Source organism: Schistocerca americana, chromosome 3 (genome assembly GCF_021461395.2).
Source record: "Schistocerca americana isolate TAMUIC-IGC-003095 chromosome 3, iqSchAmer2.1, whole genome shotgun sequence".
NCBI classification, from domain to species: domain Eukaryota; kingdom Metazoa; phylum Arthropoda; class Insecta; order Orthoptera; family Acrididae; genus Schistocerca; species Schistocerca americana.
The window spans coordinates 126,869,150-126,894,297 of NC_060121.1; the positions used below are offsets into that span (position 1 = coordinate 126,869,150).

Sequence of the window (25,148 nt, forward strand, 5' to 3'; positions counted from 1 at the left end):
AAACCCCTATTTAAGAAAAAAACACTTGGGTCCACAGAGATTCGTTAAATAGGGGTTTTACTGTATATTTCATGCATTCCCCACACCTTCCATTTCTTCACTTTCCTGCACTTCATTATTTCCTCTCTTCATAAACTTCATGATCCGTATCTGATTTTGAAGATCTTTCTTCAGCCGTGTCTTTAGATTTAATATTGTTTATACAAAGTGATTATGGGTGGGTACCTTGTCATCCAAAAAGAAGGTGATGTGCCTCTTTAAAATCCTTAGTTTTCTCTAAACCTTTACCGATTTTCAAAGCTAGGGTTTGTTGTAACAACGAGATGTATGCTCATTTACCATACGGTAACAGGACTTCCGGCTTGAACATGCTGTAAACAGTGCTATTGTTGCATTCGATTGTGGTGAAAAGTTTGGTATGATGTATCTGAAGACATAATATGATACACGTGCTGATGCCTGTGTCGTTTGTGATCTCAGCATTATCAAGAAAAGGCTGAAACTTCTGTGAAACAATAACAAAGGTACGATGCAGGGTGTCCTGGGGCAGCAAGCACTTACCTCAGTTGATTGCAGTAATGATGAACAGTCCATGAATCCCACAGATATATATGTAACTACAAAAGGGTTGAGGAGCATGATAGTGCACTCACTTTGGTGTCTTTGGCACCAAATTTGCCTGATCTGACTCCAGTGAACTTACCTGGGACACTATTGGTTGCTAGCTCCACACTCACAAAAACACCAGATCGTAATTTGCAGGAATTACATGGTCTGTGTATCGACACCTGGTGCCACATACCTCTGGAAATATCCAAAGACTTTTCAAATCTATGCTATCCAGAATTGCTGCTTCGTTGCATTCCAAAGGTGGGGCATTACAGTGTTAAATGGGTGGTTATAATATTTTGGCAATGTATGATCATTAGTTACAACTAAAATAAATTTATAACAACAGTTTTTCTTCCGTAAACATAATGGCAGTGGATGCTGTGTTACATTCTGTGACAGCTTTTTGACATTTTCATACCTGCCAACTCACCCGATTTAGGAGGGAGATTTTTCCTGGCCATTGATCAGAAGTCCTTTGCTGATTAGTCATTTTTAATTGATATATGTCTTGAAGTTTACAGAAATTGTGAAGCCGCACATGAGCTGTATATAGATTGTTATTTTTACTCATTCCTCTGCATTTTTGTAGAATGTATACTCGTATTGCTCAGTGTTGTGCTCTGTTTGGAGTTGTACGTGTGTTTTGTCATTGTGCTTAAGTGAAGTCACTTATTATTCAGCATTTTTATAATCAGTGTCAATCATTAAGAGTGAATGATTAAAATCAGAGAACATCCCAACCTAGTAGCAATTACCTGCACTATGTGATAGAAAAGGGTTATGCAATCAAGATTTTGTATAACAATAATGAAAATCCGTGTATGGAAAAATATGCAAAATAGTACCAGTAGCAGACTCGTGCCTGGTCCACAGAAACACACTATAGAAAACAGTTAACACAAGTTAAAGAAGTTGAAAATAAGATGATTAAAACTTATGGTTGAAGTGTTACAATGGAAACAAATGGTAGGTTAATTGTATTCTATTATGTGTTTCTGTGCACCACGAACCATTCTTCTATAGATAAATTGTTGCCTTTCTGTTCTTCTGTGAATCAATATTTTGGTTAGTTCTAGTGTTTTCATTTGCATTTTCACAGCCTTTATATAGCTTTTCGATGTCAAAGGGAAAGACATCAATTGTCTTGAGATTATACTGAAAATAGATTTCAGTCATATCCAAGCTGAAAGCTTTCATGTGACATGTTCGTTACAAGAGTTACTCTCAGCAGTTTAAAGCATTTTGTTATGTTGTGCTGCTTATTTGTATATACTATTGCAAATCAGTATGTCTGTATACACTATTGCAGATTTCTTTGTATTCACATTTCTATCATTTCTCTCATTTTATGTCTTGTTTTCACATTTAGTTAAACATATATGTAATAAAGTGTTCCAGGACATTTTTTTTGGGGGGGGGGGGGGGGGGGGGGGGGGTAAAATGTCCATTTTATTAATTCGTAGAATTTGGGGAAACACAGTTTTATTTCCTGTATTCTGCATGAAAGCCCGCATATTTATTCATATTGCTTATCTGATACAGATAAGTTTCTAAACTTTCATTTTAATTTGGGTGATTTGTTGACTCAGAAAAATCTGATCTGACTGAAATGTGTTATCACAATTATGAATGCTAATTATGCAGCCAGTGGATGATTGTTATAGTGACAGGTTAGCTTCTATGTTAACAGCATAATCTTGAGCAATTTTTAGACATTTTCCGTTATTCTATGTTTATATAGTTAAACTATAAAGTTTGTTTTACATATTTGTGTGTTGCAAATGCCATACTTGGTGATAATTTGATGAATTTGCTGCAGTTTGTCACAATTGTAGTAATAATATTAATAATAATACTTATTATTTTAAGGAAAATTGATCTTTTTGGGGATAGAGTCCTGTTTGTTATGTACTCTAAGTCTGGAGATAGACACAGAACAGGTTATAGCAGATGATAATACCCCAAATGAAAAGTAGATTGTGTTGCATGAATGTATTTAGAAAAGTTTTTTTTATAAATACATGATTGTCATGGATGTTTCAGCTCTCTGGTCAAAAGCAGCAGATCAAATTAACCTTGAAAACACCTGGGTCAAACCCTGCAGCACCTGCAAAACGGACTGTTACTGGTCTTCCAGAGCTCCCAGAACTAAACTTGGTTCGAAGAGGTAAGCCAGCATTGTTGTAACAAAAGTATTATTGCTTGATATAAATTTTAATTACCTTTTCATTTTAGTATCTGTTTTTCCTTAACTCCACACTGTTGTGGATTGGAAATAGCCTGAAATGGTGGTTGGTTAGATTACAGTGCAGTCTATAATTTTTCTAAGTTTCTAGTAAATAATTCCACTTTTACGTTTCTTTATTCAGTGCAGTGAGTTACATCTTCCTCAAGCAGCATTATTTCATGATTTTTTTTTTAAAAAAATTATTGTTTGTTTGGGAAGGGGATTAGAGAGCTACAATATCTTGGCTATGTAGTTTTCTTGCATACAAACAGTCATATGGTGGTCTTTCTCAGCATATTGCAATACGTGGAGGCAGTCTGCATGCCTGTTTTGTTATGTGTGCTTCAAATGTGGATCTTGCTTTCTTATTAAGACATGTGGCATCTATTTGTTCTTTAAATCAGTTCTGAAAATATCTACTTCTTAGGCAAAGTTTGGCCAACATAATGCTATGGTAATACGATAAATGGAAAATAGTTGTAAAACAACCATAATTGTTTTTGGAGAAGATAGCAAAAAATCGATAAGAAAACTCTTTAAAACAACAGTGTGTAATATAGGGTTGGACAAGTGGCCAAAATATGAAAGAACAGCTAGTTGAAAGACGAAAAAGTCTCCATTTTTTTGCCTTACAGTGTTGTTTATTCTGCTGATATAGTTCAAAGATCTCACTTGATAATGTACTGCCGATTTGTGGGCGAGAAGAAAATAATGGAAGAACTATTGTTTTCTAAAAAGGTGGAAGCACCATCAAAAGGTCTGATGTATCTTCTGCCATTAATGAATTTTTGGTTAAAAGTGTTTTGTTTTGAGACAGAGTTATGGAAATTCATACTGACTGAGCACCAGTCATATTAGGTTCATGTTCTGGGTTTGTAAATATTGCATAAGAAAACAAAAATCCAGTTTTATTGGCTGTCACTGTATGTTCCACAGACAAGCCCAGCTTCTAAAACTTGTCCTAAGAAACTTAAAATTGCACTGAAAGTGGCTGTCAGTGTGGTTATTCAAGTGAAGTCAAGTGCTGTGCTGTGATACTTACTTTTGTTGGAGTCCTATATGATGATCCCAATGCTGAACACCAATATTTAATGTCTCATACACAAGACACTGGTTTTTGGAGGACAGTATATGTAGTAGGCTTTGTGAATTGAAAGCAGAGGTAGAACTGTTTCTTTTGAGTCAAGGGAAAGCTGAACTTCGTAATTCATTCTCTGATAACAGCTTTATATATTTCCTAGCATACCATGCAGATTGCTTTGAAACCCTGAATAATCTGAATTTGAAACTACCAGGTAGAAACACCATAATAATGGAAAAGACACAGCTACGGAAGTATTGCCTGGATGCTCCCGTTACTAACTTTTCATCATTCCCTCGATTCAGTGAACTTCTAGATAGACAACAGTACGATGTCAACGAATTGAAAGTTATCATCAGTGAATATATGGAACAGCTTCAAGAAGAGGTCAGACTTTATTTTCAACATTTGTCTTCAGAAGACTGGCTGGGCAAATTAGCAAGCTCATCTTTCATAATTTATGTGCAGGCTCTTCCTCGTGAAATACAAGAGGATGCAGTTGAATTGAAATGTGAAGAACAGATCCACCAAATGGGGTTGGAAAAAATGGTTTCCTCCTCATTTACACAGGTGTGGGAAAGGAAAAAGTTATCATGTTATCATCTACATAGCTGTGTTAAAGACTGGATTCTCAACACTAGACATCATGAAAACAAAACACTGCAGTTGCTTGAACATGGAGATTGAGCTTAGATGGGCTTTAACTAATTTGAAACCAAACATTCAGGAGCTGCTTAAAGAAAAACAATTTCAACCATCTCATTGATGTTCTGAATTTTCTTGTGACCTTCTGCACATAAAATAATGTTAGATGTGAAAAGTGTTGTTAAAGTCAAACTGTATCATTAGGAATGCAAGTAAGACATAGACATGTCTGTTTCATCCACAAAGTCCTTTGAAAAACTATAGATTTGTATTACTCTACATTTGATAACTCTCTTCAGCTAAACTTTGGATTGCAAATTATTGTCAAATAGAGTTTCTCAAAAGAAGCAAAAAATAATAATAAATAAAATAAACAAACAAACACAGGGGACCATAAGATATTCTGGGATTGCAAAGGGGGCACCTGTTAGGAAAAGTTGGGAACCACTGTTCTAAAGAGTCATATCTACATAGCAGCATGTTGTCGTATACATACCTGTGTGTAAGACTGGATTATCAACACTAGCCATCATGAAAACAAAACACTGCAGTTGCCTAAACAAGAAGATTGAGGTTAGATATGCTTTAACTATTTTTAAGCCAAACCAAACAAAACAAACACTCTCACAGACTCTCGTGTGTTCTGTGAGTATTCTTCAAGTCATTCTGACACAATTTAGGAGGCATGTTGTAAGTGAACAAAAGACATGACAGGACTCTGGAATCCTGTAGTACTCAGTGAGAAGTGGTGGCAGGCATATCAGGTTCTCATATCATTATTAAGCAGGCCTCCACCATCCAACTGAACAATGCCCTACAGGCCTTGTATGTTTTTTTAACTTCTTCTACATCTACATCTACATCTATACTCCGCGAGCCACCTTACGGTGTGTGGCGGAGGGTACTTATTGTACCACTATCTGATCCCCCCTTCCCTGTTCCATTCACGAATTGTGCGTGGGAAGAACGACTGCTTGTAAGTCTCCGTATTTGCTCTAATTTCTCGGATCTTTTCGTTGTGATCATTACGCGAGATATATGTGGGCGGTAGTAATATGTTGCCCATCTCTTCCCGGAATGTGCTCTCTCGTAATTTCGATAATAAATCTCTCCGTATTGCGTAACGCCTTTCTTGAAGTGTCCGCCACTGGAGCTTGTTCAGCATCTCCGTAACGCTCTCGCGCTGACTAAATGTCCCCATGACGAATCGCGCTGCTTTTCGTTGGATCATGTCTATCTCTTCTATTAATCCAACCTGGTAAGGGTCCCATACTGATGAGCAATACTCAAGAATCGGACGAACAAGCGTTTTGTAAGCTACTTCTTTCGTCGATGAGTCACATTTTCTTAGAATTCTTCCTATGAATCTCAACCTGGCGCCTGCTTTTCCCACTATTTGTTTTATGTGATCATTCCACTTCAGATCGCTCCGGATAGTAACTCCTAAGTATTTTACGGTCGTTACCGCTTCCAATGATTTACCACCTATGGCATAATCGTACTGGAATGGATTTCTGCCCCTATGTATGCGCATTATATTACATTTATCTACGTTTAGGGAAAGCTGCCAGCTGTCGCACCATGCATTAATCCTCTGCAGGTCCTCCTGGAGTACGTACGAGTCTTCTGATGTTGCTACTTTCTTGTAGACAACCGTGTCATCTGCAAATAGCCTCACGGAGCTACCGATGTTGTCAACTAAGTCATTTATGTATATTGTAAACAATAAAGGTCCTATCACGCTTCCCTGCGGTACTCCCGAAATTACCTCTACATCTGCAGATTTTGAACCGTTAAGAATGACATGTTGTGTTCTTCCTTCTAGGAAATCCTGAATCCAATCACAAACCTGGTCCGATATTCCGTAAGCTCGTATTTTTTTCACTAAACGTAAGTGCGGAACCGTATCAAATGCCTTCCTGAAGTCCAGGAATACGGCATCAATCTGCTCGCCAGTGTCTACGGCACTGTGAATTTCTTGGGCAAATAGGGCGAGCTGAGTTTCACATGATCTCTGTTTGCGGAATCCATGTTGGTTATGATGAAGGAGATTTGTATTGTCTAAGAACGTCATAATACGAGAACACAAAACATGTTCCATTATTCTACAACAGATTGACGTAAGCGAAATAGGCCTATAATTATTCGCATCTGATTTATGACCCTTCTTGAAAATGGGAACGACCTGCGCTTTCTTCCAGTCGCTAGGTACTTTACGTTCTTCCAGCGATCTACGATAAATTGCTGATAGAAAGGGGGCAAGTTCTTTAGCATAATCACTGTAGAATCTTAAGGGTACCTGTCTGTGCCTTGTGCTGATGTGTAATGTGAGCTGTCAGTCTGGATAATTTATCTCCATGTGTACCGCGGCAGTGTTGCTGAGCCTATGTTCTCTGTTGTACACCTCACAAGTTATTAACAGACAATGGGAACTCTAGGATGGAATAATGGTAATATTATAAAAAGGATAGACTGCCACTCACCATATAGCGGAGATGATGAGTCACAGGTAGTTACTGAAAAGGACTGTCAAACAAGTAAGCTTTCGGCCTAAAAGGACTTCATCAGAATTAGGCAAAACACACACACACACACAGTGTCTCAGGCTGCCGAGGCCAGACTCAAGCCTCAGCAGCCGGAGACTGTGGTCATGTGTGTGTGAGTGAGTTGTATTTGTATTGGCGTATGTGCATGTATGTTTTGTCTAATTCCAATGAAGGCCTTGGCCGAAGGCTTACTTGTTTGACAATGTTTGTGTTGTGCCTATCTGTGACTCAACATCTCCACCGTGTGCTGTGAAGCAGTCTGACCTTTTCACAGTATTGTCACTAATTATTATAAAATTGGAGATATGGATAATTCATACAGCATGTTAATCAGTGGAATAGAATCTCCCAACATTCCAACAAAAAATGTGCAGAATTAAAATTCAGCTCACAGGATACAGAAAATGAATAAGGCTGTATTTTTGAATGGAAAGGGCATACTATTTCAAAGTTTGTTCACAGTAGACAGACGGTAAAATCAGGTATTTCAGCAAAATTGACAGTTATTTGGAACAAGTGTCTTGTTGTTCTATAGTTTCATGATTTTCCATCATGACATTACTTGCCTCTTTCACCTGCATCCGTCAGCCTTTCCCTTAACATGGTTGTTTGATGCAGCTCTCCATGCTACTCTATCCTGTGCAAGCTTCATCATCTGCAAGTAAGTTTGCGCCCTACATCACTTTGAATCTGTTTAGTATATTCATCTCTTGGTCTCTCTCTACGATTTTTACCCTCCATGCTGCCCTCCAGTACTAAATTGGTGATTGCTTGATGCCTGATGTCTGACCAACTGATCCTTTCTTCTGGTCAAGTTGTGCTGCCAATTCCTCTTCTCTCCAGTTCTATTTAGTACCTCCTCATTAGTTACGTGATCTACTCTTCTAATCTTCAGCATTCTTCTGTAGCACCATATTTTGAAAGTTTCTGTTCTCTTCTTGTCTAAACTATTTATCATCCATGTTTCATATCTATACATTGCTACACTCCATACATATTCTTTTAGAAAAGACTTCTGACACTTCAATCTATACTTGATGTTAACAAATTTAATGTATTTAACATAAGATTTTTAATATAGAGAATAATTATTTGTTTGAAAACAAATTTACAGTGCTACTGACTGAAATTGACAATGAGAATACATTAGGAAGAAATAGGCGATAATCTCTTTTTGTGAAGGTGTAGAGATTAATTTGGTGAGGGCATAGAAAAAGTCTAAAAGTTTCCTAAATATACTAATATACCTTTCACATACTTTCTCAATGATTGGTTTGTTGTGAAATGGTCTCCCTACATCACTCTTACGAGCAACAACTGTGTAAGAGTAAGACATGCAATAGAATATAACAGTTGCGATTTATTTCAGTGCGTGTTTATATTAGTAGACTGCAGATGTTCAGTTGATTAAACATAAGAGCAGACTGACTGACTTTCTATGACTCTCCATCACTACAACTGAACTTCAATCTCACTTATTTCTTAAAATTGCTCAAACTCTTACAACTTGTATTGAATTCCTCGTTTGAAGAGGAGATCCAAATAGCTCAATCTTTCTTGTACAAATTCTTCAAAACTTTTCTTTCACCATCCTCATTTTCTCTGAACAAAGGAGCTGCTGGTTCAACAAATTCAGTTGTAATAGTGTTTTGTTTTTAGGGGTGCATCAACTCTGCCATCTGCCATCCCAGATCCAAGAAAAGAAATGTTACTTAAGTATATATGAATTCTTTTGTGGCACACATTAGTTTTGATATAAAATCTGTTCTTTTGCCTCTTGTGATGTAATTGTGACATAAAATTTTTGCAAATATATATCTCAGATGCCAAATTTTACACTAATGCATGGAAGTATTCTAATTCCAAATTTTGAACAGATTACAATGATTTTAAGGGAAATACTAAGGAAACTAATCAAACTTTCGTCCAAAAGGATAAGAAAACTTTACAGCATATAAAACTTTCAAAATGGAAACTATTAATGACAGTTATTAGAAAGACAGACACATAATAAAAAAGAAAATGTAATAAAAACAGACAAAATGCCAGAGGAAAGTAAAACAGCAGTACATACCACAATGCCAGAGAAACAGAAAAGTGAGGTGGAAATAGAAGTGGAAAGGGAGAGGGAAAGACGGAAGGATGTGGGTTTTAAGGGAGAGGGTAAGGAGTCATTCCAATCCCGGGAGCAGAAAGACTTATCTTAGGGGGGGAAAAAGGACAGGTATACACTCGCTAGTGCGCGCGCGCGCGCGCGCACACACACACACACACACACACACACACACACACACACACACACACACACATTTGTAAAGGCAAAGAGTTTGGGCTCCCAAATTCTTTGCCTTTACAAATGTTTGCTTGTGTCTGTGTATGTGCGGATGGATATGTGTGTGCTGTGCGAGTGTATACTTGTCCTTTTTCCCCCCTAAGGTAAGTCTTTCCACTCCCAGGATTGGGATGACTCCTTACCCTCTCCCTTAAAACCCGCATCCTTTTGTCTTTCCCTCTCCTTCCCTCTTTCCTGATGAAGCAACCGTTTGTTGCGAAAGCTTGAATTTTGTGTGTATGTTTGTGTTTGTTTGTGTGTCTATCGACCTGCCAGCACTTTCGTTTGGTAAGTCACATCATCTTTGTTTATATATATATATATATATATAACTGTGAAAAAGCTTAGTTGTATGAAATTATTGTTTTCATAGTGGTGTACCAGTAGTATTATGAGATTGGACAGCTTTATTGAATGTATAGAGGATGCAGAGGAAAGAATTTGAACAGAATGTTGATGGAAGATATGTTTTCAGATCGAGCAGCGCCACCAATTATAGCAGGCCGGAAAAGACCAGCGGATACGCCATTGTCAGCAGAGTCAGTTTTAGCAGCCAAGGTTTGTAATCTTTGGCATAAGAAATTAGTTTTAAGAAATGAGATTGAGGGGTTGAAATCTCTTTTTGTTCTACTCTAGCAAAGCAAAGAAGTCAGATTTATCACAGATACCTTATGCGTTAGCTGTTTAAGCGTAACATTCCCTGTTAGTTTTACATTTAAATTAATATTGTTTTTTGTACTAATGTGCGATAGGCTTACTAAATGAATGTAAGTTATTCATTTCTACATCAGTTCACTATAGCAAAACCATGTGTAATAAAGAAAATTATTTAACAAGAAAGATCCATCAAACTTTAAAACTAAACAACTTCTGTCATTGACATTTGAGAGGATACTTAGCTACAAATCGGTTTCTTTAATAGTTGGTGGTCAGATCAGATAAGATTGTACCTTAATAAATAAAAGAAGTGATCAGCCTCCACCACTATAGTTTAATTTATTCAGTTCATAATTAATTTTTGTGGAATATTCTCCATAATCACAGTTGTGTAAATAATCGTAAAACTATTGATATGAATATAATAGAGGGAAACATTCCACATGGGAAAAATATATTTAAAAACAAAGGTGCTGTAACTTACCAAACGAAAGCGTTGGTATGTTGGTAGAGACACTATCAACATACCAACGCTTTTATTTGGTAAGTTACAGCATCTTTGTTTTTAAATATAATCATAAAACTATTTACTCAAGGCTGAAGAAAAGTCAATCCTCAGGGAAATGACTATTTTTATACCTCTCAGCAAAATTCTCAGATGATTTGACCATCCAAACCCAAGCATGCCATACTTACGTACTGTACATGCTGTCTAATGCTGTGTGAATGACAGACCAGTTTCCTAGTAGCGAATGTTCAACTAGTCAAAAATATGATGATGTGGCGTCATCTTTGGCTGCACATTTTACTGCAGGGAGTTGCTACAGTTATTTCTTTGACGATAAGTCTTAAGAGAGTAGCTTAACTATTTGCAGGACTGTATCGAATGGAAGATAATGTTCCAAAACTAGCTGTGACTTTAATAAATTAAACTACAGTGGCAGAGGGTGATCGTCCTTTTCTTATATTGTTGTTGCCATGGACCATCATGGTCCCACTTTTAAAAGATAGACTAGTTTATAAGTAAGCTTAGTTTTTCATGACTCTCATTAATGAGAGGTCTTTACTGATCTCAGTCTTTCTTGGATGCACATTTGACACCCTTGGTCAGCGCTGTACCAGAAAAGGTGAGGGTGTGGAGTGACACATTTTATAGATAGATGCAGCGGCAAGTAAGATGGGGTTGGACGTTTTAGCTGTTAGTGACATTCGGGTGAGGGTGAGAAAGACGAGGAAGTGGGAGAATACAAGGTTTACCTGTCATGAGTCAAAGCAGGAATAGCACAATGGGGTGTAGGGCTTTACATCAGGAAAGAAATGGAATCCAGCGTAGTTGCAGTAAGATACGTAAACGAACGACTGATGTGGATAGATTTGACAGTGTCTAGCAAGAAAATTAGGATTGTGTCAGTATATTCGCATTGTGAAGGGACAGATCAAGATAAGGTGGATAGTTTTTATGACGCACTCAGTGACATAGTTGTTAGAGTAAAGGACAAGGACAGTGTTCTGCTCATGGGTGATTTTAATGCCAGGATTGGAAATCGAACAGAAGGGTATGAAAAGGTTATGGGTAAATTTGGAGAGGATATGGAGGCCAACAGGAACGGGAAACAACTCTTGGATTTCTGTGCCAGTATGGGCTTAGTAATCACAAACTCATTTTTTAAACATAAGAACATTCACCGGTATACTTGGGAAGGCAAGGGAACCAGATCTGTCATTGGCTAGATAACAACAGATCAGGAATTCAGGAAGGCTGTGAGGGACACACGTGTATTCAGGGGATTCTTTGATGACACTGATCAGTATTAAATCTGCAGTGAAATTGGTATTGTGAGGCCGAAAGTGCAGCAGGTCATGTCCATATGTACGAGGATAAGAGTGGAGAAACTTCAGGATAAGGAAATCAGGCACAAGTACATAACAGTGATCTCAGAAAGGTACCAATTAGTTGAATGTAGGCAATTACAGTCATTGGAAAAGGAATGGACAAGGTACAGAGACACAGTACTAGAAGTGGCTAAAGAATGTCTTGGAACAGTAGTGTGTAAAGGTAGGATGAAGCAAACAGCTTGGTGGAATGACAGTCAGGGCAGCCTGTAAAAGGAAAAAGATGGCTTATCAAAAATGGCTACATACTAGAACTCAGGTAGACAGAGAAAGATATGTTGAAGAAAGAAACAAAGCCAAACAGATAATTGCAGCATCCAAGAAGAAATCTTGGGAAGACTTTGGAAACAGGTTGGAGACTTTGGGTCAAGCTGCTGGAAAACCATTCTGGAGTGTAATTAGCAATCTTCGAAAGAGAGGTAAGAAGGAAATGACAAGTATTATGGACAGGTCAGGAAATCCTGTTGATGCCTTGGGCAGATGGAGGGAATATTTTGAAGAGTTGCTTAATGTAGGTGAAAATACGATGAGTAATGTTTCAGATTTCGATGTACAATGGGATAGGAATGATGATGGAAATAGGATCACATTTGAGGAAGTGGAGAAAATGGTCAATATATTGCAGTGCAATAAAGCGGCTGGGGTGGCTGAAATTAAGTCGGAACTCATCAAATACAGTGGAATGTCAGGTCTTAAATGGCTACACAGGATAATTGAAATGGCGTGGGAGTCGGGACAGGTTCCATCAGACTGGACGAAAGCAGTAATCACACCAATCTTTAAACATGGAAACAGAAAAGATTGTAACAACTACAGAGGTATCTCTTTAATCAGCGTTGTGGGTAAAATCTTCTCAGGTATTGTTGAAAGGAAAGTGCGAGTATTAGTTGAAGACAAACTGGATGAAAATCAGTGTGGGTTTAGGCCTCTTAGAGGTTGTCAGGACCAGATCTGTAGCTTACAGCAAATAATGGAGGAGTGTTATGAGTGAAACAAGGAATTGTATCTACGTTTTATAGAGCTAGAAAAGGCATATGACCGGGTTCCTAGAAGGAAGTTATTGTCTGTTCTACGAGATTATGGAATAGGAGGCAAACTTTTGCAAGCAATTAAAGGTCTTTTCATAGATAGTCAGGCAGCAGTTAGAGTTGACAGTACATTGAGTTCATGGTTCAGAGTAGTTTCAGGGGTAAGACAAGGCTGCAACCTGTCTCCACTGTTGTTCATAATATTTATGGATCATATGTTGAAAACAATAAACTGGCTGGGTGAGATTAAGATATGTGAACACAAAACAAGTAGTCTCGCATATGCAGATGACTTAGTTGTGATGGCAGATTCGATTGAAAGTTTGCAAAGTAATATTTCAGAGCTAGCTCAGAAATGTACGGACTATGGTATGAAGATTAACATCTCCAAAACGAAAGTAATGGCAGTGGGGAAGAGATATAAACGGATTGAGTGCCAAATAGGAGGAACAAAGTTAGAACAGGTGGACGGTTTCAAGTACTTAGGATGCATATTCTCACAGGATGGCAACATAGTGAAAGAACTGGAAGCGAGGTGTAGCAAAGCTAATGCAGTGAGCGCTCAGCTACGATCTACTCTCTTCTGCAAGAAGGAAGTTAGTACCAAGACTAAGTTATCTGTGCACCGTTAAATCTTTCGACCAACTTTGTTGTATGAAAGCGAAAGCTGGGTGGATTCAGGTTACCTTATCAATAAGGTTGAGGTTACGGACATGAAAGTAGCTAGGATGATTGCAGGTACTAGTAGATGGGAACAATGGCAGGAGGGTGTCCACAATGAGGAAATCAAAGAAAAACTGGGAATGAACTCTATAGATGTAGCAGTCAGGGCGAACAGGCTTAGATGGTGGGGTCATGTTACACGCATGGGAGAAGCAAGGTTACCCAAGAGACTCATGGGTTCAGCAGTAGAGGGTAGGAGGAGTCGGGGTAGACCAAGGAGAAGATTCCTGGATTCGGTTAAGAATGATTTTGAAGTGATAGGCTTAACATCAGAAGAGGCATCAATGTTAGCACTGAATAGGGGATCATGGAGGAATTTTATAAGGGGGACTATGCTCCAGACGGAACGCTGAAAGGCATAATCAGTCTTAAATGATGATGATGATGATGATGATGCAGTTATCCAGTTCTTGAAAGTTGTTGGCGATTCGGAAAAAGTTGATACATGACATTACAGAAACACATATATAATCAATTGTCAAAACAAGAACAACTGATTTGAAGGCTATTGAAAATTACCAGTGAAAGGGATTTGTGTGTCAGAAGGGGAGGATATCAGTCTGAAAGATGAATGTATGTTAGAGAATACAACAGGAGGGGGCCAAGAAAACAAGAATGTAAACAGATAAAAAGAAGCAAAAAAGCTGCAGAAGGTGACTGAAAATAGAACGCAGATAGGACGTGACGCGGAACAAAAAGAAAAAGAAGGAAAAAAAGGAAAGATACTGGAAAGAGTAATAAAAGAAAGAAGATAGTCACTTTTAACTAATATGAACTTGTCTTCTTGTTGATCATGATCAGTTTTGTCAAGATGATGATCTTTGGTGGTGGTTGTTGATTTGATTTGCCTGGATCATATCTTTTCTCATGTGTCCACTACTATTGTAACAGAATTGTTTGTGTTTGCTCATGTGGTTGTCCATTTGATAGAACTTCGATCCTGCCATATTCAGTCCAAACTTATAAACTCAGTGAGGTGTTCATATTCCTATTAAATGAATTGCCAGGGCTAACATGCTACTCAGTGACCTTCCCTCTTGGGGCGCACCATCACTATTTATAACATTATTCCAGATTTTAGTGTTTTGATTCTGTAATTGTCCTTAGCGTTATTCCAGATTCTAGTGTTTTGATTCTGTAGTTGCCTTCACCCATGAATGACCTGCGTACTGTCTGTTCACCAAGTATATTATAAATTCTGTAAAAAGTTCCTCTGCAGTATCTGATACAAGATTGTTTGCAATTTTTTGTCTGGCTCTATTGGCTTGGCACAGCCTTTTATTGTATTTTATTCCCCAGTCTAGACTGTCAAAAGTATTCCTTACATTAAATCATAATAACAGTAATAATAAAGTTTTCAGAATGCGGAAGGTACTGATGCTGTCTCGAGTTGGAACAAACGTGCCTACTGGATAAGCCTGCTCTCTTCTTGGTAGATGCACTGGCTCCAAAACTGGCTGAAAGATGTCAGTTCTGCTAATAGTCTATAGCAATATTGTGGTTGACACCAGAGGTAGATTTAAAACAGTTTAATTACACTCTTGGTGTAAAGTATTCACTGACATTGCCAGTTTCGTGTCACACGTATAGTTCGAATTAAATGAAAGCAGATTGTTACCTACTACACTAGTTCATAGAATGTTAAATTGTCCTAGTGTAGTAATCACGCAACACAGTCCAGTGGTTCAAAATGACTCGCATATGTGGCAAAAATTTATCTTGTCATCATACACATTTAAGGAACCTGAAACAATTAAGATAGTGCACAAAAATAATCAGTAAGTCTGTCAACACTGCCCTGCTAAGTAGTCATTGTTCATAGGAGTCAGTAATCAATGTGTTCCTCTAAAAAGTTCTCACTCAAAACTAATTAGTAATTACTGTCACAGAAGTCATGAGTTAAACCCATGAGTGAAGAAAATGAACTGCACACAATATATGTGGATATTTCGGAATGTTAGTTATATGATCACGACACTTGCACACGACAACAGACTGCCTGGCCTCTTATGTGCTAGGTCTATGTACAGTTTCGCCTATGAACAATATGTTTCCACTACTCACTATTAATGGCAGTCTTATTAAATTATTTGATGACCCTCAAAGTATTGGACTTTCTAATGAATGAATCAAATTAACAATCATAATTTGTAGTTCAAGTTACCAGTGGTCTAAAGCTTTAATGTTAATTAATTTAGAAGATAATTAGTTTCAGACAGTTTGAGATGTGTTACGGAAAAGTTTGAGATATTTACTTTCAAATAATAGGCATTAAAATGCCACAATATGTTTCCTACCACTCAGTAAATATGTAAGGTTGTACTGTATGAACTTTTTCGGTTAACAATATTTCATAATTAACAAAGTGTCTGTGTCAACTAATTGATCACTGCATCTATATTAGCAAGTAGTGTGAAATGAAAAATGAAATTCAATGGGACTAATTTTATTTATGACCCTGAAATTACTACTCACTCACTGTGTGCAAGGTAAATATCGTAGTTCAGGAAAAAATTTAGAAAATCTTGGGAGACCATAAAAACAACATATAAGATTGGATACTCAACTTGCTTTATCTCAATGTCTGCAAAGTAACATGAAGATGGAAATTCAGAGTATGCTTAAAGAAACCTGGAGCATAAACCTCTGCATGGTAAATAACCAAACTGCCCGGAGAACTTAGACATTGACAGAAGCCAGGTGGATGTGTAGCTTAGGAGAGGAAGAATGAGAACAGAGTCAGAAGCTATAATAATATTTACCCAAGATCCAATTTTCAGAACATAGAATTATGGAAAAGTTATAATGAAAATGTCCATCCAAGGCAATAGATGTTGATTTTGTTGAGTACACTCTCAGACCATATGTAATGACCGTATCGCCCTGTTTCCCATTCATAGAATATAGCATTCTAAGATACCCTCATGTTGCAAGTTTTTGGTTGTGCCTGCAAAGCAGCATGACCTTGCCACCACCTTGGCTATTTTTCTTAACTCGTTACTTTTGATTGGCAACTAAATCAACATTAACACTACTTTTTTGTAACCTGCACTCATGTAAGGTGGTTAGCCATGTTTGAACGTTTTTGAAATATTAACTGGACAGTCTTACTTCATCTGAAGCATTTAGTATACAGTCTGGGGGGTCGTTGTGAAACAGTGTTATGCACTTCACTTTTTACGTTCATCTGTAATTCTACTAAAGTGCAGCAACAGCATTCAATTCTAGACCAAGATCAGTACTGACATCTTGTGAATAACCCTCCTGAAAAACAAGTTTACTACTTGCTGTAAATTGTTGCCTTGTCCTAAAGGGATAGATTTAGAAGTAAGCTTGTTCATTCAACTTTGAAAAGTTGCTGAATTTATCATTTCATGAATGTAATTAATGTTTGTTATATCAAACTGAAAATGACAGACCATAAATTACTTCTTATTCAAGTATTATTTAAGAAACTTGTAAATGAAACTGAAGTTAGCACTAGTCCTTAGGCATGAGTTACTTTAGTCTTGGAACTTTGAACGAATGTGTTTAAACCAATGAAAGTCAAGCAAAAACTGAAGCAGTGTGACCCATCAGAGTTGTGCGATGCCTTTTCTTACATTAATATACACCAATGACATTGCTTTCAGTGCTTCAACTTTCCAACCAGAAGTTATTAACTTATAGTCCATATTTTATGGACTATAAGATGTGCCGTAATTTTTAAGTAGTTTTTAAAAATTACCTTTTTTACCTTTCTTGTTATTAGATTGCAAAGCCAGACTAAAAAGAATCGTATTTTATAAAACCAAACTGACCTTTAAAATCCCTGACAATCATCATCTGCTGCTTCTTCTTCTTCTTCTTCTTCTTCTTCTTCTTCTTCACCTTCACCTTCATTGTCCTCACTGCCGTAATCATATACAAAATGGTCTTCACTGCCATTGAGAGAGTTACTTATGCCACACTCCTTGAAAGATTTAACAGTAATGTCTTTGTAACTCTAGACCATTTCTGTTTTGTCCACTGACACACTTGTTTGATTTTAGGTCTTTGTAAAGCTCCTTTCAGCATGAATTCATGTTGGGTTTCATTCATCATCCATTTGTTCCATTCCTCTCTCATATACACTCTTAAATGGTTTATTTATGTCAAGAGGTTGCAATTGTGAAGTATATCCTCCTGGGGAATAATATTGAGCTCTGTATTTCCATGTCTTGATTTCTCTTTCTCGGAATTTTTCAAATGACTACTGAACTGATCTAGCACAAGAAGAGAACTCTTCTTCAATAAAGAATGTTTCCTACTCTCCCACACTGTGATAAACCATAATTTGATACCTGCCTCGTCCATCCAACCCTTGCCATGTACATGAACGATAACACCTCGCAGTATTTCAGAAGATTTTGGCATTGTTTTGCACTTGAAAATGGTCACTGGATTAGGTTTAGTACTGTCAGCACAGCATGACAAACATGTCCATTTGTTTTTGTAGTTACAGTTTTGGCACCTTCCATAGCAACTGTTATGTTACTTGGCACATGAAATGTCAGAAAAGAAAAGTTTTTCCCATATTCACTGCTTGGCTCAATACCACACCGTTGTCCCCCCCCCCCCCCCCCCCCCTCTCCCCCCAATGTTGAATAATAAAGTGCTGGAAAGATAATATTTTGATTCACGAGCTAAGTCCAATATGTGTCATAATCGTGTTGCACCAACCAACTCCACTCTTAAAAGTCTGTTAAGTTTCACTGTAGCATTAGTTTACAAACACATATTTGAATCATTTTTTGCACTAATTCCAATGCCACTTTGTCAGTGTCCTTGAATCCATTTCAATACATCATCTGCTAGTTTTGGCCATTTTGCGTTCAGTCCTCTATTTGCACATTTAGTCTTCCTCATTTTTTACATTTATTCTTTACTAGCCCACCAACCGTGAATGGTTTTTTCTGTTAGTGGAGGGCCGAAATGCTGCTCACCTGCTCAGTAGTCCATGTTGTTCTGCATAAGCTATTAATTTCAATTTATAGTCCACATCATATGAATACCCTTTTTTTTCCATTACGAAACTAGCTACTAACAAAAATATTGTACTGTTACTGATAACACAAATCAATTCCAATTCAAGTTCACTGGCACTGTAGACTGCAGTGACACGTCGTAGGCTGGACAGTGTTCTGATGGCGGGACAGGAGGGAGACAGTCTCAGTAAGCTTGTGAATCCCTACAACTGACGTTCATTGCATTGGTGCACTGCTGTTGCCAGCTGAATTCAGTATTGCCAGATGGAGATGTGTTTCCTACAGCATTGAATATATGGCCATTATTAAGACCGGTGGGAATTTTTAATCAAACACTGGACGTTTTTATATTAATTTTGAGTTTAAGACACACCTAAAGTTTGGAGTAAATTTTTTGAAGAAAAATGTGCATCTTATAGTTTGTAAAATATGGAAATTTAAGTGAAATAGATACTTGAAAAGAAATGGCAATACCAGTTGTAGATCACTGCCAGTGTATTAATTCAACAGCACTCTCATGTTAACGTGAGTCTGGCTCTCCTATACGCAATACTAAAGAATAAAGTGTCAGTAGTTTGCCTTGTCAGATACAGTGCAGGTGAGGACGTGGTGGTAAGATACTCTTGCATATTCTTCGTGTCTCTAATAAATTGTACAGACTTCAGTACCATAATTTCTAGCTTTAAGTGACATATTTGACGTAATATGGTGTAGTACTTGCGACTGCTAATAATGCCTGAATAAACCTTGCACGCGCAGCATCGGTATAGTAGGTGATGACTTTCAAATGTAGACATGCTAGTTGTTACTTGTTGCAATCAGTTGTAACAAAGTCAGCATAAATATTCAATGTCTTGCAGAGCACACCACAACATGACCTCCCACGTTAACTACCAGCAAGCTACTTTCTACAATCCAGTCTGTTTGTTGTATACTTGTTATTACAGAGGAGGCCTTCCCAAATGGAAAATGACAAAGCATACCTGCCACCTTATCTTGATATCGCCCGCTAGGTCAACCTACTGTGCATTTCCCCTTGAAGAAAAGTTTATTAGAAAACGGAATGACAAGGCGAGAGGCTTGGCTGTCCTCAGGCTAGCTGCCACAGTTCTTTTGCAGAATACTATACACTAATAATAATAATATGGGATATATATTCCATGAGACAAAGGGGAAATCTGGGGAAAACTGGTCAATTTTTTCATCTAGGAAAAAACTGGGGAAAACATGGGAATTTTGCCTGGTAATAACTGATACTCTAACAAAGAATCTTACTGCAGCTCACTACTGCAAAATAATACTGCAGCAATAAAATGTAAACAAGAGAATAACACAAAAATAAAACTTAAGTTGCATAGAAAATGCACCTTTTACGGCAACGAAATGCATTGCACACACTAGTGTCTGCTGACAGCATTGTGTGTCAAAGCCTTTAGGACAAAAACTGTGCAATACTTCTTAACAGCAAACTGCTTGTGATGAGCGTGACGTCACAAACTGTTTACATTTCTAATAGTTCATAGGAAAATATTGTGAACGGTAGTTTGAGAAGCATTGCTTTCAAAGTTAATTCCTTTTTAGGCAAGAAGAACTGTGTCACATGTGGAAATGTGCGATAAATTTCTTAAATCATGTAGCATTCGTTCCAACTTTACCCTTTGAGGACCAGCCACTTAGAAAAATTTTGGGCCCAGAAGACTGGCCATTTATGCCATTATTTAAAATTTTATTGGTACATTTGTGTTTGATATATCTTGAAGGGTAACACACACTGGAAGAGACCAGGCTTCAAGATCAGTTTTTCATATTTATTTTAGTTGTTCCGTAGATTACAAATTATGCAGTAACAATGGCAAAAAGTATAATTATCCTTCAAAAAAGTATGCAAGATGAGGTCTTCAGCAATTTCACATGTAATTTACTTTACTATGAAAAAATCGAAGAGCCCAACAGAACAATTATCCAGCCAGATAACCCACGAAATTTTCAGTGCACAGCAGTGAAATCTATAATTGTGCTTGTCAGAAATATTCATCTGGTGCAATTTAAGCTGTGCTCTCAGGATCCTGCCTAACCATATCTCGGAAAGAACAGCAAAAATATTTGGACAGCCGATATTGTATGTAAAAGCTTAGCTTTTCTTGAAGCTGTACTGTGTGTATATAAATTTAAACCATTAACTTTTCTTATTTGTGTGTTGACGCTACTTAACGGTGATGTTGCTATAGGCTGGTGAGATTATATGACATAGAGTATGAGTGGCTGACAAAAGCACATCACAGTATCGATTTCATTGCTTCAAAAACTACCATGCTGTATTTTGTGGAATTCAGATTTATACTTTCATAATACAAAATTAAGCAGTGTACGTGTTGCCACATGTCAAAGATCTTTACAAAATGCGTTGGTTTTTGCTGGGTTTTATTTCCTAAAGTGCCGGGAAATTATACACTGGTGTATAAAACCTTTAATATTAAAAAGATATACAAGTTTTACTCCTCCAATGGAAAATATACTGTCACTTAACGTGGAAAAAAGTGTACTTTCACTCGGTAGTGTATTTCCACTTGGGAAAAACAGTGCTTTTAACCAGCAAATCTGGGGAAAATCCAGGATTTTTTTCTTGCCCATGTTTACACCCATTAACAATAATAATAATAATAATAATAATAATACTCAATACACTTACATGATCACAATGCCACAAATATAGAATACATCACATACATTCAGCAACAGAAAGATTCACATTAAGCAGAAAGGAAGGAGGAAGGGGATTTATCGACATAAAAAACCTACATTATGGACAGGTAGACAATTTAAGAAAATTCTTTCTAGAACGAGCAGAAACTAGCAAAATACACAAAGCAATCACCCACATAAATACATCGGCTACACCACTACAATTTCATAACCACCTCTACAACCCTTTAGATCACATAACATCAACAGACACAAAGAAAGTAAATTGGAAAAAGAAAACACTACATGGCAAGCACCCGTATCATCTAGCACAGCCACACATCGATCAAGACGCATCCAACACATGGCTAAGAAGAGGCAATATATACAGTGAGACAGAAGGATTCATGATTGCAATACAGGATCAAACAATAAACACCAGATATTACAGCAAGCATATTATTAAAGATCCCAATACCACAACAGATAAATGCAGACTTTGCAAACAACAAATAGAAACAGTAGATCACATCACAAGCGGATGTACAATACTAGCAAATACAGAATACCCCAGAAGACATGACAACGTCGCAAAAATAATACATCAACAGCTTGCCTTACAACATAAACTTTTAAAACAACACGTTCCTACATACAAGTATACACCACAAAATGTACTGGAGAATGATGAATACAAATTATACTGGAACAGAACCATTATAACAGATAAAACAACGCCACATAACAAACCTGACATCATACTCACCAATAAAAAGAAGAAATTAACACAACTAACTGAAATATCCATACCCAATACAGCAAATATACAGAAGAAAACAGGAGAAAAAATTGAAAAATACATCCAACTGGCTGAGGAAGTCAAGGACATGTGGCATCAGGATAAAGTTGACATTATACCAATTATACTTTCAACTACAGGAGTCATACCACGCAATATCCACCAGTACATCAATGCAATACAGCTACATCCAAACTTATATATACAACTTCAGAAATCCGTAATTATTGATACATGTTCAATTACCCGAAAGTTCCTAAACGCAATGTAACATATACCGTACAGTTAAAAGGAAGTGACGCTTGATCAAGGTCCGCGTCACTTTCATTCCGAACCAGACCTAAGGTCTGAGAAAGGAAAGACAATAATAATAATAATTAGTTATAAAACCCGTAGAATGAGCTCAGGCCATGTACATTCCGTGTTCATTTATATACTTAAGGCTAGAATAATAGATAAATATAGAATATCAGATCATCTTATAGTTTCAAAAGGTGTTGATTACATCACTCTAAATGAGCATAGTTAAATATTCATAAATCAATCAAATCATATTTTTATAACATTTGACAAGTGTTGTGAAGTAACACTGTTCCATTTCACATGGATCAAATTACATCAGGCTGTCCTATATTGCCATAGAATGAATACCTCAAAAGAAACAATAATATATGCTCATAGCTGTACTCACAAATAAGCAGAGCTGTACAAGTTCCACACCTTTAGAACTAACAGTATGACCTTTCACTAAAAGTGATCACAATAGCTGGATGTAACACTGTCCTGTCAGCCAACAAATGCATACCAATCAAACAGTTGCAGCTAACAAGCCAGACATTTTATGCCAGCCAGATAGAAGATTGTCTCTCTTAATTGATTTATCAGTCCCATGACATGGGGACATTAATCATAAAGTGACTCAGAAAAAACTGAAATACAAGGGTCTGATAATTGAGGTCAGTTGAATGTGGAATGTAAAAACTGATGTCGTTCGAGTCATCATTGGTACCCTGGGGTCGATACCACATAACCTGAAGAGCATTCTGTCTAGAATCCCAGGGCATTCTAAACACAGTGAAGTACAAGCTATAGTACTGTTTGGAACTGCTCATATCATGTGTAAAGTACTGGAGAACATGTTAAGTCAACAGGGCTACTCATGGAAGCTGCACGTAACCCTGAGTAGACTTGACTATATCCAACAGTGTACTCCATATTGTGAAAAATAAAGCTGATGATGATGATGTGCGCGAAAATTTAATAATCGGCTTCCCTGCCAAGGCCATCATTTCTCATCTCAGTTTGAGACATAGTCCCTGCAACTTCAGGTTCCAGTTGCTACCCACATGACTGTCTGACGCCCAGTACTTTGCTTTCTCAGTGTTGATACTCCATTGGAATAATCCCATTGAAAAAATACTGTTGTGCACGTACTAATGAGGAGAAAATCATTAGTGCTTCTGTCAAATCACCCCAACACAGCATTACAATGAAAGAGGTCACCTGTGAGAATATGCACATTATTTAACTGTTAACATGTATCTTCATTGTTTGCACAAAAATATATGTAATAACAGACACATTTTAAAAAATCATGTGGAAATTACCCCCATTGTTTCCTTTCTTTGGGGTATCAACTTCCTATTCATGATGTCTGTTTTCTTTCTTCCACACCTTAAACATGGATGATTGAATAACCTCACTTGTAGCATTGTATTAATCGAAAAGTCATATTGTGCAGAGTACTTTTGCTTCGAAACTTTACACAATAAATACTTTGTTGGATAATGTAGTATTTTTAAGCTCTCTAGTGCAAATTTTCTTATGTAGCTTTTTAAGTATTAACAAATGTAAAACTTTGGAATCAAATGGAAAAGGACAATTTTTATGTTTATTGCTATTTAATTCTAGTTGCAAAATCTGTCTACAGGTGGCCGCACTTTCTAAACAAGGAAGCAGCAAGAAAGCAACTTCTAGGAGAGAAGAGTTGTTGAAGCAACTAAAAGCAGTTGAAGATGCTATTGCTAGGAAAAGATCAAAGATCTAAGTTTTTAACAATCACACATAAGCTCATTGTGTCTTGTAACAGTAAATAAATATTCCATGTGTCTCAGTGGACAAAGTTCCCTGAAGTACTATTAAGTCTTTTTAATCAGACTGCTGAAAAATACACTGCTAACTTTGTTCATTGCAGATTTCCAGTGATTACCACTAAATACTTAATTGCAGTGAATGACAAAGGCAGTGAAATTCGTATAAACAAAAATTCAGAGTATGTAATACTCATAATTATTAAGAGAAAGCTGTCTGGTGCCAATACACTATTATGGGAGCATTAATACCCACAGTTTAAATCAAAATGTCAAATTTGCACATTTCTGTCTGTATCAAAAATGATTTTATTGAGAGATTACTTTTTTAACTTTCCGTCTTGTGTTTTAAATGTGTCTAAAATGTACATTATAATACATAAAGTCTCCTTTGTTGAAGTTTAAATTATTTCTACTCATATTTCATGCAAAGTGTAAATATACATAAGTACAGTAATTATAGTTCATTTTGTACGCATCTTATGATAAATACATGTACTATTGAGACATAGTAATGCCTTATGTGTTGTAGTTTAATTTGTGTAAAAGTTTTTGAATAAAAGGCAACAGTAATTGTTGAATTTGAGTACACTGGCTTACAGTAGTTATGATATAATTGAAAAACATTATAGAGGGGATGAACTGCTAAGTGTGAAGCAGATGAGCTCTTAAGTTCAACTATTATGATTGAAAGTAGTGATGCTGAACAAACTATGGAACGAGTAATGTAATTCTTATCCATATAACAGAGTTGTTGATGGACACACAAAGAAGAATAAACACTAGAATGACTGTTTCACTCTTTAGCTGTATGTGGACCATTTTGG

The 25,148-nt window shown here is 37.0% G+C and overlaps 1 protein-coding gene across 5 annotated transcripts in view; it reads left to right on the forward strand.

Moving 5' to 3' along the window:
- LOC124605197 (zinc finger CCCH domain-containing protein 18-like) overlaps nucleotides 1-24,901 on the forward strand; it is a 128,978-nt gene extending 104,077 nt beyond the window's left edge. For 3 of the 5 annotated variants that reach the window (XM_047136726.1, XM_047136729.1, XM_047136728.1), the window contains exons 12-14: nucleotides 2,656-2,779; nucleotides 9,919-10,001; nucleotides 24,162-24,900. In XM_047136726.1, the coding sequence (XP_046992682.1) occupies nucleotides 2,656-2,779; nucleotides 9,919-10,001; nucleotides 24,162-24,278 (324 nt within the window). In that variant the 3' untranslated portion in view covers nucleotides 24,279-24,900. Of the gene's footprint in view, nucleotides 1-2,655; nucleotides 2,780-9,918; nucleotides 10,002-24,161 lie in introns of all 5 variants that reach the window. The other 2 variants (XM_047136727.1, XM_047136730.1) reach the window with 2 other exon arrangements.
- Nucleotides 24,902-25,148: the final 247 nt, after the last annotated feature.